General features: G+C 36.7%; 1 protein-coding gene across 1 annotated transcript; it reads right to left on the bottom strand.

Annotated features, from left to right (window-relative positions):
- Positions 1-1,294: 1,294 nt before the first annotated feature.
- On the bottom strand, positions 1,295-7,327 carry LOC145596924 (uncharacterized). The gene is made up of 4 exons (XM_081653117.1): positions 4,773-7,327; positions 4,409-4,691; positions 2,634-4,361; positions 1,295-2,542 (listed from the first exon to the last, which is right to left on the bottom strand). The coding sequence occupies exons 1-4, from the start codon at positions 7,325-7,327 to the stop codon at positions 1,295-1,297; spliced, it is 5,814 nt and encodes a 1,937-aa protein (XP_081509243.1).
- Between the last annotated feature and the right edge of the window lie 10,427 nt (positions 7,328-17,754).

The raw sequence follows: 17,754 nt of genomic DNA, 5'->3' as shown, positions 1-17,754 counted from the left end.
TAAAAAATTAAAGTAATAATTAAGTCAAAAAGTAGAAGTTGTTTAATCAGAAAATTGAGAACCCCAAGGGCAGGTGATAAGAATCGATATGAATCAGAAGACAAATTCTAACTACTTGAACTATCTTTCACTCTCTATAGGTAGAAGTTATGAAGTGTAAGTGTTTAAACTTGATGATATTAGAGTCTATTTTGTTCACCTTAATTTCTCTTATTTCAAGTTTAATAAGTTCAGATAAATTTAGTTCAGGAAAAATAAGTTATGATAAGGGTTGTCCAAGTTCAAATTACAACTAAAATAAGTTCAGATAAGTTTAGATAAGTGAAAATCAGGTATGCAGTTTCAAAAAGGCTATGTATATTATCTATGTATAATAAACTTGATCATGACCATAACTCTGTGTAATGAACTTTGTTTAAATTTATGTTATTATTTTTATTGTGTTTCTATTACTCATTCTTTGGTAACGTGATGTCATTGTGTTTTTATTTATTTGATTTGAGTTATACAGTAAAATATTTATTTGGTTTGAGTTGTACCCTTACAATATTGAAGCCTTTCCAAGTCAATATGAAGAGTTGCACCCTTCATTGTTCCAATGGAACCCAGAGTACCCTTCATTGCTTCAATGGAACCCAAGAGTTGTACCCTTGAATGTTTCAATGGAACCCTATAGTGTTTCAGTAGAATCTTACAATAATTTATTGAAACCCTTCGCATTCAATTTATTGAGTTGTACCCTTCATTGCTTCAATGGAACCTTAGAACCCTACAATAATTTAGTGGATCCCTTCCAATTCAGTCTAAACAATAGTACTCTTCTTGTTCCAATGGAACCCTTCTATATTTCACTAGAACCCCTATAATAATTTAATGGATCCCTTCCAATTTAGTGTAATGAGTTATACCCTTGATTGTTTTAAAGGAACCCTATTATACTTTTGTGGAACCCTTCCAATTTAGTTTTTTTTTTTTTTTTTTTTTTTTTTTTTTTTTTGGGTGAAAAGGAGGGGCAAGCCCCAAGAAGAAATACAAAGCCAGAACTAGAAACAAAAAGCAAAACAGAAAAAGCAAATAAAAAAAAAACAAGACAGCAACTAAAAGCTTATTACTCCCTATCCCTCGGAACTAGCCTTGGAATAGATACTCCACTAAGGTCCTCCAATAAAACGGCATGAAGATCCTTCGGGATCGCCTCGAAAATAACCAATTTTTGCTCCATAGACACCGCATAGTTAGCTAGCCAGTCTGCTGCTCTATTGGCTTCTCTGTAGCAATGTCCGATTGTAACATCCTAACCGTTCCTCACGATTAAGGCCTTGCACTTTCGGATAATGTGAATAAATGGAGAGTTAGATGGAGTAGGATCCACTAATATACGTACAACTACCTCTGAATCAACTCGAACTTGAACTTTTCGATGACCACCATTCCACGCTATAGCCAAGCCCCTAAGGACTCCAAGCAATTCAGCTCGGGTACAAGTACAAGTTCCACACTTAAGCGCAAACGCTTCATGAATCTCACCACTAGATCCTCGGATTACACCTCCTGCACCAGCCAGACCCGGGTTCCCTTTTGCAGCTCCATCTGTATTTAACCGCACCCATCCAACAGGAGGTAAATCCCATCTCACATAAATTTCTTCTCTCTTTCTTTTTCTGTTATCAGTCCCCTGATTTAGTGCATAAGCTCTGCGGATTTCCCCCACTCTTGCTATAATGAAAGCAGCCTGGTCCAGAGGAATGTCTACCTCTCTGTCAAAACTTCTAGAGTTTTTCCACCTCCAAAGCCACCAACAACAAACAGCAAAAACCAAAGCCCAGCCCTCTTTATCAGCAGACTTAGTCAGATTATGGATCAACCACTCTTTGAAAGACAATTGGAACCAAGGATCACTCAAGTTGATCCCCAATTTTCGCCAGACAACTATTGCTGCTGGGCAATGGCGAAGGATATGATCAGCATCCTCTTCCACATTCCCACACATGAGACACCTTGGATCAGTAGTGATGTGTCTTAAGAACCTAGCTGCATTCGTCATCAATCGATCCCTATAAGTCAACCAGAAAAAGAACCTGATGTGTTGAGGAGCATAAAGATTCCAAATAATCTTCCAATGCGGGTTCTTATTTGCTTCAAGTTCATCTTCATTCCTTATAATAGTCATAGCAGATTTCATACTAAAACCACCTGATGGCGTACCTTTCCAGTAGATGCTATCTACAGCCTCATCATCTTCCTGCAGTTCATACGCTTGAATGGCATTAAGGATTTCACTTGGTAAAAAATCAGAGAATAGCTCCAGCTTCCAACCTCGATTAATGTCCCATATGTCCTGAACTTTGTAATCTAGGATATCAGCAGAGGGTTGGATAATAGCCACATCAGTTAACGGCTTATCAATAGCCCAGGGATGATGCCAGAACTTAGTACCTTTCCCATTACCAACAGCTACTTGTACCCCTTTTTCGCAATGTATCAATGTTTTCCATGATGCCTTTCCAAGCATTCGAAGCATCGTTCCTTTGCTTGAACATATCTATATCACACCTTCCCTCGCAATATTTGTGGCGCAAAACTCTTGACCATAGAGAATCCGCATCAGTCAAGACTCTCCAGCCCAACTTTACCATGAATGCTGCATTAGCTTGGCGCATCGAACGAATGCCTAACCCTCCATTGCATTTTGGTTGAGTCACAGCATCCCACGAGACTAGGTGCATTTTGCGCTTTTCTTCAGTGCTACCCCAAATAAAGCCTCTTGCTTTCTTATCAATAACATCACACACTCCTTTTGGGATTTTCGCTGATTGCATTGTGTATGTGGGAATAGAAGTTAATGAAGCTTGAGTTAGAGTAGTGCGTCCAGCCATAGATAGAGTTTTAGCCTTCCAGCCCCCCAATTTAGCATCTACCTTATCAATAAGATATTGGTACGTTGCCTTTGTTACTCGGCCGTTCAAAGTAGGCACCCCTAGGTACTTCCCAAAATCATCCGTACTCTCCATATCAAGCACCCTACACACTTTATCTCTAACATTAAGATTAGTATTTGGAGAGAAATAAATCCTTGATTTATCCACGCTCACTTTACTGCCAGAAGCTTTACAAAAATTGTCAAGGCACTTTTTCATAATCAAAGCTTGTTGCTCACTTGCCTCACAAAACAAGATTAAGGCATCGGCAAAAGCAAGGTTAGTAATTGGGGGTCCGCCTCTACTAGCCCTCACTGGTCTCCAATCTCCTAGAGCTACTTCTCTATCAATAAGATGAGCTAAACGCTCCATGCATATCACATACAAGTAAGGAGATAATGGATCACCTTGACGAATTCCTCGGGAGGGAGAAAATTGAACAGTAGGTTCACCGTTCCATAGGATGCTCAACTTAGCCGAAGTGATACATAGCATTACAATGTCGACCGTGATTTGTGGCAGCCTTAATTCCAAAAGAGATTCTTTAATGAATGTCCATCGAAGCCGATCATAAGCCTTCTCGAAATCAATTTTAACTGCCATGTACCCCACCTTGCCTTGCTTTCTCCTCATCGTATGTAACATCTCTTGAACAATAATTATATTGTCCGTAATTTGTCTTTTAGGAACAAAACTACACTGAGTCGGAGAAATAAGGGTAGGCAAAATTGGCTTAAGCCTATTAACAATTACCTTCGTCACAATTTTATATGAAATATTGCACAATCCAATTGGACGAAAGTGATTAGCTTTTTCTGGAACCTCCAACTTCGGTATGAGAACAAGAAACGCGTCATTAAAACCCTCTGGAAACATTTTACCACTTAGCACATCTAACACCAAGTTAATCACATTCGGTTTCACAATTTTCCAGAATTTTTGGAAGAAAAGCGGCTGAAACCCATCTGGCCCCGAGGCTTTATAAGGGTCCATATCTTGTAATGCTGCCAAGACCTCACACTCAACAAAGGGTCTGTTTATTGTTTCCCAATCAGACGCATCAATAGGAGGAAAGTAGTCACGCAATAACTCAGGCCTATTACCTTGACATGGTTCTTCGGTGAACAATTTTTTCCAGTAGTTCAGCACTACTTCTTTCACTTGATCAGGTTCATTCAGCCATACACCACTGTCATCCATTAGAGTCTCTATTCGATTCCTTTTCCTTCTAATGATAGTGGTTAAGTGAAAGTACCTAGTATTCTTGTCTCCATCACAGATTGCAGCCGCTCGAGATTTCTGAAACCACAACCATTCTTCTTGTTCAAGCACTAAGTTCATCTCTTTTCTTAATTTCTCCTCTAATTTCATGAGATACAGAGGACCTCCACTAGCAAGAGCTTTCTGAATTCCCTCTAAACGTGCCCAAAGTTCAGCTTTTTTCTGAAAATATTGTGAAAAACTGATTTATTCCAATCATTTAACTTCACTGCAAATTCTTTTAGCAAAGGGACCAGCTGCTTATCTTTATCCCAATTACCCTCAACAAATTTTTCAAATTTTTCATGACAAAGCCAGGCAGCCTGAAATTGAAAGGGCTTTAAGGCAGTTGGAATAGGGGCAAAACCATTAGTGCTTACTAAAATTGGGCAGTGATCCGAAGTTGATCTAGGGAGGTTCCTAACAGCACCTTCGGCAAAGCGTAAACGCCACTCTTCATTGACTAGTCCTCTATCAAGACAGGCAGATTTATAAGTACTCGGACTAAGACCTCTAAATCATGTGTGAGCAGGCCCTGAGCATCCCAAGTCAATTAGTCCATTTTCATCGATCCAATTAGAGAAATTTTGACACCTTCTTTGCATCTCTGATCCTCCATTACCATGTCTCTCTGATAAATTCACAGTGTCATTGAAATCACCTGCGAGAAGCCATGGTCCATTGTATGCTTTTCCTATTCTTTCCAACTCATTCCAAAGATCTTTCCTTAAAGTAGCATCGGGACTAGCATAGATTGCAGAAAACATCCAGGGATCTTCACCTCTTTTTTCAATCTCGACAGTGATATGTTGGGAATGATTGTCCAACACAGTAACTGAAACAATTTCTTCCCTCCAGAACAACCATATCCCCCCACTAAAACCTTGAGCATCCACTCGGGTTTGTCCTGAAAAACCAATTCTATCACATACCTTCTGTGCTTGCTCACCACTAAGATGAGTCTCCACCAAAGCTAATACCGTAGGGTTATTAATTCTAATTAACTCCCGAATCGAAGCTAATTTATTTCCCGCTCCTTGTACATTCCATACCATAATTTTCATAGACATATTAAAATTCAGGAATATAGGGAAACGGTCAAAAATATTCAATGGAATATTAGGCCGAAGACTTATGTATGCATCCCTCAATGCATACATCGGTCCTCTCGTTCTCATGGGAATTTCCACCATAGCCAGCATCTCCGGGGGGTCGTGTCGGGGAGGCAGGAACGAATTCACTTCCAGATTCACTCTGTTCGCTAGCGGATGAACTGAAACCATGGTTGGTCCCTCCATCTGGTAGTCCACGAACGCCGTGTACGAAGGGGGTACACGCATCTCCAAAGTAATTGGATCCGGGGGATCCCCTGGCTCAGAATGTGGTTCATTGTCAATAGCACACTCTTTTGATTGATTGTGTTCACGCAAGGCAGAAGGAGTAACACTTGCAATTGGGATTGAAGTCACTATCACTCCTCTCTTAGGTGAAATAAAATATTTTCCATATAAATCTTTTTTGGGAAAAGGATTAATATTTTCCTTATCTAGAATAGGATTGATATGAATCTCCCCTGTTTCTAGATTGAAAGACTTTCCTGATTTATTTTTATCTTTTCCTTTATTCTGATTCAAAGATAAATCTTTTCCTTCCATATTTTTCAACGTGGCACCCAAGTCAACAATATCTTGACCATCCATATCAACTTCCATCTCTTTCTGAGTTGCCTCGAATAAAGCTTTATCCTCCCTAACAGAATCTCTGTCATCCCCTAAATTCACGGCTTCCTTCTCTACTAGAGAGTTATCCGAGGAAACAACCTCCATCTGTTTAGTGTGATTGGCTTGACCATTGAGTAAATTAGTCATTTCCATATCTTGGTCCTGGTCCAATATGCTGAAACTTGATCCCGAATTATTTCCTTTTTTCGCACTATCAACTTGTTTCCAGACCTGATGGGTCTTTTGCTTCGGATTCGGAACTTCCACCATAGGTTTAGGTGCGTTATGATTACCTTTACCTTCACCTGTGACTTTCAAGTTATCACCTTGCTGAGCCTGAGGATTGGTCTTAGCCTTGGTAGTATACTTTCTTGTGTTTCTTTGCACAAGCATCCATGACCCAAACTGGTCATGTTCCTCTAGCCTAGTTCTACTAACTGGCTGTTGAACCTGCACCTCCTTCTTGCGCAATATTTTCTCACCATCATCACCAAGGACAATTTCCAGATCGCAATCAGGTTCTTTGTGTCCCAACTTACCACATCGAAAGCAAATTTGCTTTAATAATCCTTCATACTGAACTCGCCATACCCTTCCATTCAGACAGAATCTTGATAACAGAGGTTTTGAAAGATCAACTTCTATATTGAATCGAATGTACTGTCCTCGACTCATAGCTTCTGTATTTCTATCAATGCTAATGACTTTTCCAATCTTTGAACCTATCTCATGCAAGAAATGTTTGTCAAAATATTCAATTGACAAATTAGGAATCCTTACCCATGCTGTAAGAAACTTGATCGGAGCTTCATCCGCAACAAAATTTGGCACCCATTTCCGGATTGTTAAATAGCTATCTCCAATTAGCCACGGACCTTGAGTCATAACAAAATGATAGTCTTCCATATTGGTAAATCTTGCAATATAATATGCAAAATCTAAATCAGTTAAGGACAGATCTCCCTTTAGACTCCACTTGATTTTCAATCTCTTCATAAGCACTTCATAACTTAATTTCTTATCAAATAGTTTGATAATCAGTGTGTCTTTCCACGGCCTTCTTAATCTTCGTTTTTCCTCCTTTGTAAGCAATATGGTAGGGCACGATTCATCATCTGAATCACAATCCAGGGGAAAATCATCATCTGATTCATAGTCCTCATCATTAGCATCAGAAGATGCGAAAGCCATTCCCCCTCCCTTATTACCTTTAGCCATGTTGCTGTATGAAACTTTGGGGTGGAAGTGGGGAGATTCCACCCTTGTTTCCTCAACCATCGTACCCATTTCGACATCATGAACTGTGTGCGCAGGGTTGGATTGGAATTCAGGTGAATTCTCTGGTGTTCTTTTGAACTTTTTATTTGAACGCCTCATTTGGTCTTCCTCCTCAGACGAGAGAGTTTTTTCTCGCCTTTCGCTCTCCATTTTTATATCTTTTTCATTATTTCCAATTTAGGGTATAGATTTGCATCCTTCATTCTTTTTTAAGTTGATCTAAAACCAAAAAAAAATTAACAATAGCTTCAATGAATTAGCAATAGCTTCAAATTTAACATTTTTTACATGAACTTCATAATTGATATAAACCTTTAATATTCCAAACAACAAGTTAGATCAATAGATGATTACTTGTAATATCAAATCTAACAGATTTTCACGTCAAGTTTAATGATCCAAACACAAACATGTTTGTTATGTCAATAATGTTCTTAAGATATTTTTATTCTATATATTTAACACGAACTATATCAATATTCTTAAGGCATTTACTGGTATTAACTTATTACCCACAAAAACATAATCATACTTGTTAAGTGGTACGATAATTAAATGTACCCTAAACATCATTGAATAGTGTTCACCAAAAAAAAAGCAAAAAAATCCTAATCAAACCCCAATTTGTGACCGAATTAGTTTACAATCGTTTCATACTCTCGATTTTCTTTACCCATTCCGTATGGATACGATCCTCTACTTACCCTAGACTTGTCTTAGGTTGGTTTAGTTAGAAATATTGTTTTGGTTTAGGGTGATTATCCAACGACTGATTATTCCTCTACCACACATAACTATATTTATTTTTATGTATAATCACAAACATTAGTCAAAAAAAATTATATGAATAGTGTAAAAAGTCAAACATTTCATTTAATTAAACACAAATTGAGGGAGTAAAAAAAAATGTCATGATCGCTTCCTTGGAAAATCACTTTGACTAATTATGCACTATTCAATCACTATATTTGACTTATTTTTTTGCCTAGAACAAATTAAATATATGTCATTTGATTACTCATAAATGTCATGATTTATTTATTTAATTTATCTTTGATTACCCATGAATGGCACGATTTATTTATGTAATATATCATTTGATTACTCATCATTATAGCTTTTTCCATATAAAAGGTATCATTAAATTACAGAAGGATACCAGTAACTTACAGAAGGGTATCACTGATATTATGTTTCATTCAACTATTATTCAAAATACAAGAGCAACAGTAAATAAGAACTAAGTACCTTTTAATGTCACAATGGTACCACTACATGTTGAAATGGTTCCATTATAATATCGTAGAGTACAACTGAAACATGGATATCATTGAGTAAAACAAAAGTACAATTGACATCCACGAGGGTACCATTGGCACCTACTAGGGTACCACCACAACCGTAAAGTTTTTTTATAAAAAAAATATTTCAGGGTTTTTATTAAATGCCTATTATTCCAACCTAGTTTAGTCCCATGTGTTGCATGGATTTAGTAGTTATTATTTATTTAAATAGTTGTCAATTTATTTTCGAAAAAAAGGGTGATCATAATCTCATTAATTAATTTTTAAAGTACTGTATTTAATTAGTTTTGGATATAGGAGGAAAAAAAAAAGGATGATGTCAAAAATAGTTTCGGAGGCAAAGTTTTTAATAAGATTTTGACATGTGTCCCATAATGATGTTAGCGCGTTTAATTAAGTATTGTGTATGCTATGATTTTTTTTTCTTTTTTTTTTTATTATTGTTTCATGTTAAACTAAAGAAGTAGAATTTAATTTGTTAAAACACAAAATTGAAAAGTGAAATGGGGCAATAAAAAAGGGGGGGGGGGATATAGGGAATATAATACCTTCTTTTTTTTTATATGCAACTTTGGAATATTATTTGTGAAACATAAAAAATTCAAAAATTGCATCACATATATTGCAGCAGAAATCGATCTTGCAATTAGTGACCCATAACAAAATCCATTAAGTAGTCAATCAAACCTAAAACATCACACTATAATTAATAGCTCATCAATCCACCAATAATTTTCTTCTGGTCAGAGCCGATTAAAAAGAAATTGGTTAAGCACCAAGACGTCAAGGTAAAATAGTGCCATTGAAAAATATAAGGAGGCCATTGCAATCAATAATACGAAGAAAGAGAATATTGATTGGAAGAGAGATGTTGAGACTTTGAGAGACTGAGAGAAAAAACTAACTGGAAGAGAGAGAGTGAGGTGAAACTAATTTGTTAAGAAATTGTGTTTAATTTGTTCTCTGTAAATTCCCATTTACCATAATACGACCGCATACAATATATAGCTAGGTATACTTGGAGGGCAAGGCCAAGTATTCTAAGATAAGTCACAAAATATCCTAGGAAATATTTACACAATATTCACAATTATCTTATTTCCTAAATATATCTCAATATCCCCCCCCCCCCTCAAGTTGGAGCACCCAAATCTCCAATGCCCAACTTGCGAAGAAGAAACTAAAATTTTACCTTTCCCAAGGCCTTGGTGAAAATATCTTCCAATTGTAGTGTTGTAGGAACATAAGAGGGAGATATAGTACCATCCATTATCGCATCTCGTATAAAATGACAATCTGCCTCAATATGCTTTGTGCGCTCATGGAACACCGGATTCTGAGCAATGTACTAAGTAGATTGACTATCACAAAATAAGTGCATCCCACTCTCATGACGCACACCTAAGTGATGAAGTAGTTGTTTCAACCACTTTAAATCACAATAAACACCGTTCATCGAATAATATTTAGCTTTAAATGATCTTTTAGCCACCGTGGGTTGCTTCTTGGTCTTCCATGACACAGGGGAGAAACCAAGTAGCATTAGCCAACCAGTTAAGGATTGTCGGGATAATGGACAACTCGCCCAATCCGAATCACACCAACCTTCCAACCGTGAAGCACTGTCAGACCTCAAAAGAATGCCTTGACCTGGATTTTTCTTCAAATATCTCACAACTCGCAGAGCTGCATACCAATGCTCTACTCTAGGATTCTGCATAAATTGAGCTAAAATATGAACAGAGTATGTCAAATCAGGTCTTGTCACAGACAAATATATCAAGCAGCCTACAAGTCTGCGATCCTCCTCTGTATGCCGCGGGCTGGCCGCGGAGGGGACTGCCTCCCCACCTACGAGAGTATTCTCATGCTCAAGCCACTCATCATTGCCATGACAATCGTCCACCACACAATTATGAGGTACGCTACCCGAATTCTCACATGAGAAAGGGAATGTATGCTCATGAAAAAGAACATCATGAGAGACAAAAAGCTCTTTAGTCTCCAAATTAAATCAAACACCTTCCAACCTTTCTTCCCTTAAGGGTACCCCACAAAAAAACATCTCCGACTCCAACTAGAAAATTTATCACCTTTTCTACGTTGATTATAAGCATAGCACAAACACCCAAAGACACGCAAATAATTATAGGAAGGAAGGAGTTTTGTAATTGAGCAACCTAAAAGGTGTTCTATTAATCAAATGACAAGCCACTTGCACACATTCACCCCAAAATTTCAAAGATTAGCTTGAAACCGTAAAGCCCTTGCCACATTCAAAATATGTTGGTGTTTTCGCTCTACCCTCCCGTTTTGTTGAGGAGTATCAACACATGAGGTCTCAAATAATATCCCATTGTCAAAAAAATAATTTTTCAAGGAGAAGAATTCCGTTCCATTATCACTTCTTACAATTTTGATTTCTTGATTAAATTGACGTCTAACCATAGAAATAAAATTAAAAACATATATTCAACTTCCGTTTTATTGCTAATCAAATAAGTCCAAACACCCCTAAAAAAATTATCTACGGTAGTGAGGAAACAGCGAGCTCCACAAGATGATGGAATCTTGTAAGGCTCCCATAAATCCACATGAACAAGTTCAAAACTACGAGTAGCTTTACTATAGCTAATGGGAAAACTACTTCTATGTTGTTTTGTCCGAGGGCATACATCACATGCTTTATTTTTAAAAGTACTACTAGGAAAACTAACAACCGGAAAAGATTGCATAACTTTTGCTAACGGATGTCCTATACGTTGATGCCATAATCAAAACGAAGATTTCTCGTCCACAACCAAAGCCTTCACCATTGGAACACCACAGAATAATAAAGTCCATCTTGTCTTTCACCCGCTCCAATCACCTTCCTCGTCGTTAGGTCCTGAATAACACAAATTTTGTTAGTAAATTGCATAGTGCAATTAGATTCATCACACAATTGAGTTGAGGAAATTAAATTGCAATTTAATTGTGGTACAAAAAGAACATTCTCAAGCTTCAAGCCCCCTTCTTGAATAACTGAGCCAATTCTTGATGCATTGGCATTTTTCCCATCCGGCAATCCCACCGGACAACTTTCACATTTTTCACATTAGTCAAGAGAGATAAAGCACAAGTGACATGGTTAGAAGCACCGGTGTCTATTATCCATCCCAAATCGGCCTTACCATGAAGTTTGGGCCTCATCGAGTTCAAGTGATCTAGGAGCTGTTGAATTTGAGCCGATGTGACATCCGTGAGAGCATTACCATCAGCAGCAGTAGAAGACCCACCACTCGTGGGCTGTGAGGCAGCCTACCCCCTGTCTTGTTGGCGCGTACAGGGGCAGCAGATCCTCCCTTGGAACGGCTCCCTGCTCGACCTCCGCCATGACCACTAGGTGAAGCACCATGCCCTTGACCACGGCCTCCACGAGGTCTATCACCCCACCACTCCGAAAAGCCATGTAATTGAAAACAACCAGATTCAAGATGACCTTCCCTATTGTAATGAGTACAAAATTTTGTACTATTATCATTACTGTTCGACCTTAAAGTTGAGTCATATTGAAGCTTAAAGGCAACTGCAGTATCACGGGTCTTAGAGATCTCATCCCCACGCAATTGTTCGGCTTGAACCACTTGTTGATATGCCTTGTCCACCCCTGGTAAAGGCTCTTGAGCCAAAAGTTGCTTCCTGATAGAAGCATACTTGTCATCTAGGCCTATCAAAAAATGATGCACATAATCTTCTTCACGTAATTTCTCAACTTGAGAAATTATATTGCACGTACACTTGCCACATGAACAAGATGGGGCTGAAACATAAGTGTTCAATTCATCCCATATTTTTGACAAACGATCAAAATACACAGCTACAGTCTCGGTCGAATCTTGTTGGCACGCACCCAAGGAAAATTTCAGTTGACAGATCCTTGTGCCACTCACAACACAAACTTGTTTTTGAGATTAGTCTAAAGCAAATAAGCATCATCATATTCACTAATCGTAGATCGAACAGTGGAGTCCAATGTGTTTGTAATCCAAGAGACCAACATCGATTAGACATCAACCCAATCTTCCATCTTCTCATCATCAAAGGTTGTTTTCGAATCGATCCATCAATAAATCCAAACTTTCTTTGGCCTTCAACGAGGTCTTGATAGCCCTCGCCCACTCATCGTAGTTCTCACCACGAAGTTGAATTGGAGTGATAACGTTGCCGGGAGCATCACTCGAACCCAAGTAATAAGTCAAGTCCACCTTTGGTTTATCATTGCCGCCATCCTTATCATTACCTCCAGCCATAATAATTTCTCAAAGGGAGAAAAAAAAAACGCACAGAATTTGTGAAGGATGTGAACTTTCACACTCACAATCAATTTGCCGTGTATAATGTATATCACGTACAAGGGGAAAAAAACAAATCAAAACCTAAGCTCTTGATACCATGTTAAGAAATTGTGTTTAATTTGTTCTCTGTAAATTCCCATTCACCATAATACGGCCGCATACAATATATAGCTAGGTATACTTGGAGGGCAAGGCCAAGTATCCTAAGGTAAGTCACAAAACATCCTAGGAAATATTTACACAATATTCACAAATATCTTATTTCCTAAAATATATCTCAATATAATCTAATTACATGTGACCCAAATACGAAATACAACGTTAGACTACTCCATACTGTACAATTCAACCCAAATACACTCAAGAAATACGAAAAGTTATGAAAACGGCCTGACAAAAGGTAAAACGGGAAGTGAGGTGGATTTCCACTCATCTACTCAAAAAGCATGCGAATTTAAAATCTTACCCCTTGATATGCATTTGTTCATGCATATCAAGACTCTATTAGGACAGCCTCCATTAGGTAGATGACTAGTAGCAAAATTTTGCATATTCAATTTTATACAAATTTAACATAAAACTATTGTTTTTAATTACAGTGAGTTGATTCAACATTGCGAAAAAAAATAATAGGTAGACTCATAATATTGACTCAAGTTAGTGGAATATGATGTGGAACAGTTAAAAGAGGAGAGAGAAAGTTACATGTAATTAAGTTGATCAACCAAGTTTTAACGACTTGTATAAATTTATGGGTAATGAATTAATGATATACGAGCTCTTAGGGCTATGTATAAGCATTAAATATACTTTCTAAAATGGAATTAAGTTGGGAATTCATGACAAAATCACACTCATATCGGTGTAATTAATGTTAATTTATCCTCAGTATTTCCTTTTTTAGCTTCTTATTTACAGAGTACATGTATTTTGCTCAATTAAAACTTGTTCAAACTAGAACCAATCTTTAACATTTTAAAAACCTATTGTAACATTTGTGTATGTTTTTGAATAATTAAAGGAAAAATGTTGTATATACCCCGCCTTATGGTTACACATAAGAAGTTAAAAATAGAAAAAATAAATGAAAATAATGCATTGATTTATGCGTGATTTTGTCGTGCATTCCTATATTAATACAAATTAGGAAATTAAATGGTTATTTTTTAGCTTTAAGGATACATAGGGCATATTCTCTTCAGCTTAATTTCAGTTCAGTTTAGTTCCAATCAGCTCAGTTCCAATCAGTTTTCCTGATTTCCTTCTCTCATAAACAATTCATTTCAGCTCTATTTAGTACAGTTTAGTTCAGTTCAATTCAGTTCAGCTCCAATTAGTTCAGTTCACTTCTATTCAATTCAACCCAGTTAACAGGCCCATAATACACATAACATTATATATAATTAAATTCAATTAATCAATACTTCCTCCGTTCTTTTTTACTTGACCTGTTTCCTTTATCACGCTTGTCGATGCACAACTTTAATCATTAATAACTTTATTTCTCTCTAAGTAAAAATTATAAGTATTATATACTGTGATAGCATTTATTTATACGATTATAACAAGATCCCACGTGAACATGTCTTTCCTTGCATATCATTCACAAAGGACGGTCAAAAGTAAGTGAATAGTGTAAAAGTCAAAGCGGGTCAAGTAAAAAAGAACGGAGGAAGTATAAGCGTTAAATTTTCGCCACAACTTCTATTTTAAGGTAAAAAGAAAAAAAAATGAATTAGATTAAGAAAAGTCATTGGTTGCCCAAGCTAATGGCTAATGGTGGTCAATAAATTTTTTTTTTATTTATTTTTTAGTATCTCTTTTTTCACCTCATTTATGAACAATTACCAAATGTCCAATTGTTCATATACTTCTACTAATTTCCCTTCAACTTTATGTTCATAGATAATAACTAATGGTCCAATGTAGGCGTCATTTGAAGTGCGCCTACGTTAAGCATGTGTGAATATGCTTGACACTTATAGGAAGTGGGAATTGACATAATACGATTAAGGACAAGGAAAGTAGGGAGCCGCCAACAAGTTTATAAGGAACTTGTAAATCGTTCACGGATCATTAAAGGCAACCACACACGATTAAGGGACAACACAGGCAACAACAATTGACCTGTGAAGGTTACACCCCATTCATAATCCATGAAATTACTAACTCCATATGGTTCGGAACCACGAAAAGGAGGATCGGGGATGATGGTACGAAGTGAGTCATGGAGTCACGTTTGCCCGTACTGGCCTCTACTCGATTCTTATAGTGAAAAGCACTAAGGCATACAAACAAAATATTCAATTCGCTCCGAACTATTATTATGCTAAATTGGTTGAATATTAATGCAACATATATTCTAAATATTGTGATCATTTGATTAAACAACAAGATTAAAAAGGAACCTAAATCAGTCGTCTAAATTATCTTATTAGGCGTTATATCAATTACATATTCCATTTAAACATGTAATATGGTGGTCATAAATAATAATAGAATAAACATCAATATTTGAAGCTATTTAACAATAATCCAACAATATAAAAATCGTTAGAAAAATAATACTCCCTCCGTTTCATAATGTTAGTCTCATATACTATTTTGGGCGTTTCAAAAAGATATACCCATATTGAATATATTTCATTTATAACTTGATTTTTTTTTTTTTTTGAATTAATAAGTTGTGGATTGATAACATGACTCTAATTAAGGAAATCTTTACCTTAAATTATGCAATTATGACTTGTGATTTCCTAATAAATAATTTTAAAAGTTAAATAAGGTAAACTAATTATGAATTATGTTGTACTTTAATGTTAGATTCCAAATATATTTCTTTTTTTATTTTATGTGATTGATTCCATATGGGAAACAGAGGGAGTAGAAATAAAAGGAACATGATTCCTTACTTTGATTTTGTTTGCTTGCAACTTTGAAAACAATAAACACGTTAGTAACTTCAAGGAAAATTAATAAAAAAAAAAAGCAATAACATAATTAAATTAAATAGAGTTGATTTGGGGCCAAACCCTCAAACAGCTCTACCTTTCACGCCGTGGTTTAAGGACATAACCTCGAGTAAAGTAGGAACCCCTAGGAGTGCTTAAGGGAGGTATTTAGAAAAAATAGGGTAGGTTAGTGTTTCGGCTAGACATAGAAGAGAGAATGAGAGAATTAATTGATGCCCCGAACTGCAGAAATGAGGGTCCTATTTATAGGGAAAATAAGTAGAGGGGACACACGGAACCCTAAAAAGATAAAACCCTAAAAAAGGTTGTCGCGACACGTTAGCATATTGGCGTGATACGCCAAAATCTGGAGTGACACGGGATAGACCAGTGTGACGCGGGATAATTTCTGACCTACGGAGGATAAAGCCGAGGAGAAAACATGAGATTTTGGCGTGTCATGGCATATGCACCGTGGCACGGGAAAATATGTTGTGGCGCGGCACAGGTTGGCGTGACACGGTGGACTTTGTTTCCATTTATACGTCCAAATTCTAACCCTAATTACGTTCAGCATTTTAAGTGTCATTTCATAATTTCGGACTATTTAAGTTTATTATTTATTAATTGGGCTAAAATAATAAATAATACGAAATGAATAAAGAAGGGTTCGGGCCAAAATACAAATCGGACTATGCTTTGACTAAACATTAGGACTGATCCATAGACTATTTTATGAACTGAGTTTGATCGAATGAACATGGGTTTTAAGCACTCCCAGGATTAAATACTCAACCCGACCAATAATGGCAGTGAAAGGTTGTTCATCATCGGGCTTGGTTTTGGGGAAACATTTTTAGGTGTTTACACCCAATCACACCATGACTAGTGTCACTTTCATAATGTTTACTCATCCCTAGCCAAGTGGCCAAAGGTCATGGCTGGTGTTCGAGGCGAGACCGAGCCTTGGTAGGCTCGACTCGATCCGAGCTCATCCTTTAGCTTAAAATTTTGGGGATCAAATTGAGCTCGAGACTTTTTAAGGCTCGGCTCGAGCTCAATACTCCTTAAGCTAGGCCTCGAGACTCCTAAAAGCTCAACTCGACTTGACTCAATTCAACTTTAGTTTTCATTTAAGCTCATACTAACTTTTTTTTTTTAATGAAAAAGCTCATACTAAATTGGACCTAGTGAATGTTAGATATTTATATTTACTCAGTCTTTAAATGTAGTTTTTACTTTGATAGTGTATTGTCTCACAAAGTCTAAGGGCTTGTTCACATTTACTGAACTGAATTGATTGGAGCTTAACTGAATTAAAATGAACTGAACTGATCTGACTGGAGCTGAACTAAACTGAACTGAACTAAATAGAGTTGAAATGAATATTTTATGAGAGAAGGAAATTAGAATCTAAAATGAACTAAACTGATTGGAGCTGAACTGAACTAAAAATTAAGCTGAAGTGAACATGCTCTAAGCCACAAGCTAAGAACTACATTCAGAGAAAGGGAGTGTGTAAATTATCATGATGTGGCACATATGGGTATAAAGGTATATAAACTCGCCCCTCCAATTATACATGTTACTGTCCATAATCATATATCACCTGCATATTACCCACATATCACTTAAATAAATCAGCGTCAATTTGGGTAATATACATGTATAGGAAGTGATCATATAAGTATCGACAAAAAAGTTAAATAATTTATAATTAGATAAAAATCTCTCACAAATCAACTAAGGGCCTGTTCTCATACGATTATTTTTAGTTCAGTTCAGTTCTAATAAGTTCAGCTCAGTTATGTTCAGTCAATGAGAACATGTCCTAAATCGGAGTTTATCCTACTAAAGATATGACTCGAGCTCGGTTAGTAAAGACAAAAACAGAAAAAAAAAATGAAGCGGATGAAGCAAAATAGGCAAATAGCAAATGCACCACATATTCACATGTGACACGAGGTAGTAGTGTAAAACACGGT

The sequence above is a fragment of the Chenopodium album genome, chromosome 20, assembly GCF_948465745.1.
Source record: "Chenopodium album chromosome 20, dcCheAlbu1.1, whole genome shotgun sequence".
NCBI classification, from domain to species: Eukaryota; Viridiplantae; Streptophyta; class Magnoliopsida; order Caryophyllales; family Amaranthaceae; genus Chenopodium; species Chenopodium album.
Note: the sequence above shows the minus strand (reverse complement) of the source record. Positions and strands in the feature narration are given on the sequence as shown.

What these genes read in the sequence shown, in the direction of transcription:
- LOC145596924 (XM_081653117.1), bottom strand. Translation starts at nt 7,327, where the DNA reads ATGGAGAGCGAAAGGCGAGAAAAAACTCTCTCGTCTGAGGAGGAAGAC. An exon ending in CTTTGCTAAAAGAATTTGCA is followed by an intron (nt 4,362 to 4,408) that starts GTGAAGTTAAAT and finishes CAATATTTTCAG; the next exon opens with AAAAAAGCTGAACTTTGGGC. An exon ending in AAGCTAATGCAGCATTCATG is followed by an intron (nt 2,543 to 2,633) that starts GTAAAGTTGGGC and finishes GGTGTGATATAG; the next exon opens with ATATGTTCAAGCAAAGGAAC.